The 3,345-nt window shown below is 41.1% G+C and overlaps 1 protein-coding gene across 13 annotated transcripts in view; it reads left to right on the forward strand.

Annotated features, from left to right (window-relative positions):
• The window catches only part of rap1gap2a (RAP1 GTPase activating protein 2a), a 77,924-nt gene that overhangs the window by 69,342 nt on the left and 5,237 nt on the right, over positions 1–3,345 (forward strand). For all 13 annotated transcript variants that reach the window (XM_020587048.1, XM_020587056.1, XM_020587083.1 and 10 more), the window contains 5 exons: positions 394–534; positions 1,687–1,836; positions 2,054–2,166; positions 2,239–2,337; positions 2,562–2,682. In XM_020587048.1, the coding sequence (XP_020442704.1) occupies positions 394–534; positions 1,687–1,836; positions 2,054–2,166; positions 2,239–2,337; positions 2,562–2,682 (624 nt within the window). The remainder of the gene's footprint in view (positions 1–393; positions 535–1,686; positions 1,837–2,053; positions 2,167–2,238; positions 2,338–2,561; positions 2,683–3,345) is intronic.

Below are 3,345 nucleotides of genomic sequence, written 5' to 3' on the forward strand. Positions count from 1 at the left end.
CAGCACCTAAGTTAAATATATGAGTGTCACAGCAAAGGGTCTGAATACTTATGACCATGTGATATTTCAGTTTTTCTTTTTTAATAAATCTGCAAAAATGTCAAAAAGTCTGTGTTTTTCTGTCAATATGGGGTGCTGTGTGTACATTAATGAGGAAAAAAATGAACTTAAATGATTTTAGCATATGGCTGCAATATAACAAAGAGTGAAAAATTTAAGGAGGTCTGAATACTTTCCGTATTTTGGCCCCATACAACTGAATGATTTATAAACTAGCAGAAGCACTTTAAAATCATTTCTGTAGGTAACTGGTGGACCTCGATTTTTTTTTTCTTAGCTTTATCCCATACACACCATCCTTCATGTGTTTTTATGACTGTGAATTAATTCCAGGGGCGAACGAGAGCTGCGCTGCTGGACAACCTCCATGACGAGCTGCACAGACAGAGTCAAGCCATGCTGGGCCTGGGCCAGATAGGAGAGGAGGACAAGCTGGAGAACGGGGGTCATGGTGGTCTGCTAGAGTCCTTCAAGGTGAACATGAATCTGGACAAAAGCATTAGTGACACCATGTAATCTTTCAGCTCTGACATTTATTTAATGATTCTGTTTTTGATTCCAATTACTGTTATAGCAGAAGGGTGTGAAGTTTGCTCACTGTAGGCCAACTAAATGTCACAGGTCTGCAGGATGATTAAAGGTGTTAAGTGTCAGTGTTGCTTCAGCTTTTCTCTGTGCTTGAAGATTTTGACCTCGTACTTCAAGTGTATGGGTGTGAAGGCGTGTGTGAAAATGAATGCAAACACTGCTGTGCTCATATATGTACGATAATAGATGACACAGTCCCTTTCTGTCATCTTGTAAAATCTTTTTTTTTTCTCCCATTATCTCTCATTTGCCATACATCTTTTTTTCTCACTCTTACTTTCCCTTCACACTTTGTTGTCCAGTCAAAGGCTAATTGATATTAACAGGACCATTACAATGTATGTGTATTTCCATCAGGGTGTGTGTGTGGAGGTACTGTACATGTGTGACTAATGTGACAGTTTCGTTGTCTCACTCTTCACAGGTATTATGGACAGCTATTTCGCACTTTCTGCAGTCAGTCCCAGTGGGTGCTGTTCTCATCGCTGTCTTTGCAGTTACTATGTATTACCTGTCTGCACAACTGTAAATTCAACAAAAGATTCCCACATGATAATAAAAAAAAAATCATTTTGCATGTTGTTGTTTTATGCTTTTAAAGAAAATGAGCATATCTGCAGTAGATGAATAAAAAATTATTTTAGAATTTGAATGTTACTGTCTAGAATATATTATAGGCCCATGAAATAAGCCTGTGATTCTTACTATCAATTAACCAAACTACATAAAGTCATTAAAATACGGAGGATTTGTGTTCATCCATCCACCCTGACTCGCTTGACTTCTTCCTTGGAGAGCTGCGCCCTCTGGTGGTTTTATTCTGCAATAGCATCCTATTTAATTCATACAAGAACACAAGGCATCCTAGAAAAGCAATAAAACTTCCAGTTCTGTATTTTCCCCACCCTTCTTACTTATGTTGCTTTCCATGCAGCCTTTCTGTCCATCCAAATATGGTTTTCCTGCCACCATCTTTTCCTTTCTTTCCTCTGTCTCCTCTGCCTCATCCACTCACTCCGTTTCCCGTCCGTCCTCCAGAGAGCCATGCGTGTAAGGAGCCACTCCATGGAGACCATGGTGGGGCCTCACCGTCACAGGAGCCCTGGGGTGGGGGGCGGGGTACCAGCCAGCATGAGTGGAGGAGGACTGCCACAGACCACCGGTGAATGCACAAAGAGCACCTTCACTGTGAGTAAAAGGATATAATGGAGTGAAAGGAATAGGAAAGACAGATGTCCAGCAAGGATGAAGAGAAGGACAAACTGCTGTATAAAGTCATGCAACTTGACATTCTTTACTAATCTGAAGTAGATTTAGGAACCATTATTTCATGTATTTTACCTTTAGTTTGTCACACATTTAAAAAAAAAAAAAAAGCTGATGATCCTAATTCTGTAATCTTCAGCCTCCTGTGTTGTCAGCCAAGTCTCCTCTGAAGAGCCCAGTGAAACGACGCTCAGGCCTCTTCCCTCGTCTTCACTCCAGCACAGAAACCCCATCCGATAAACACACCCGCGGGTTGGTGACTAAATCCTTGTCTATGTTTTCATATTTTTATGTGCTGTCCCTGATGATGTGTTTTGTCTACAGTGACCAAAAGCCTGCAGAGATCTGCCCGCTGTCCCAAGACATCAGATCAGAGACACTATCCAATCCTAGCTCCCCTGAGATCTGCCCCAACAAAGAGAGGTAAAGCCAGTTGTAGTTCCTGGAGATCATGGCTGAAGGCAATCTGAGTAAAGTTTTGTAACTGGTCTGAAAAGGGGAAAATACAGGCATAAAATCCAAAAACATTTTATAATTTATCTTTTGTAAGCCCTGGTTTCCTCCCTAGATCCTCTGCCAGAGTTTCCTACAGTACGGAGCATCTGATTCTCAGCCACTGATTATCTTTGGGTTTTTTCCCCCAATAGGCCATTTATCAAGACAAAAGAGTGCAGCAGCAGCAGACCAAACATATCTCGTTCTTCATCCAGCACCAGTAGCTTCAGCAGTACCACAGGAGAAACTGAAGCTCTGGAAGAACTAGAGACAGTGAGTACAACTCTCAGTCTGGAAAAATATGTCCTACTTTTTCTTTTCTTCACATCAGAGTGAGCTTGTTTTTATAAGAGAAAAGGGACTTAAATTTGTAGCTAGAAGTAGAGCAGAAAAAACTAGGAACACTTAAAGGGAGTGTGAAGTTGTTGACAGTGTCACAGCTTCATGGATAAAATCATTTGTTATTACAAAGAACTGTCTAAGACAGTGTTGAATGTCAGCACACTGATTATAGTGATTACAGCTTGTCTCACTTGCATGTAATAGATGACACCACTTGTCTGTGCTGTTTTATCTTATGTGAGAAACATTGTCAATTCAAGCCTACTCTCTGTATTTAGCATCTAATCAGTGTGCACAGATGCACAGTGTGTGGATGATGTGAGGCATGAGTTAGTTTAATTTAAAGGAATAGTTCAACATTTTTGAAAACTGCTTCCTTCTATCAACAAAACTTTCTGTATGATGAGAGGTCCATCAGCAGTCAATTAACTTATTTTAGCATAAAATTGAACCGCCACCTTATTGTGGTGGAGGGGTTTGAGTACCCGAGTGATCCTAGGAGCTATGTTGTCGGGGGCTATATGTCCCTGGTAGGGTCTCCCAAGGCAAACAGGTCCTGGGTGACGGGTCAGACTAAGAGCAGTTCAAAAGCCC

Source organism: Monopterus albus, unplaced genomic scaffold (genome assembly GCF_001952655.1).
Source record: "Monopterus albus unplaced genomic scaffold, M_albus_1.0 scaffold8.1, whole genome shotgun sequence".
In the NCBI taxonomy this organism is placed as follows: Eukaryota; Metazoa; Chordata; class Actinopteri; order Synbranchiformes; family Synbranchidae; genus Monopterus; species Monopterus albus.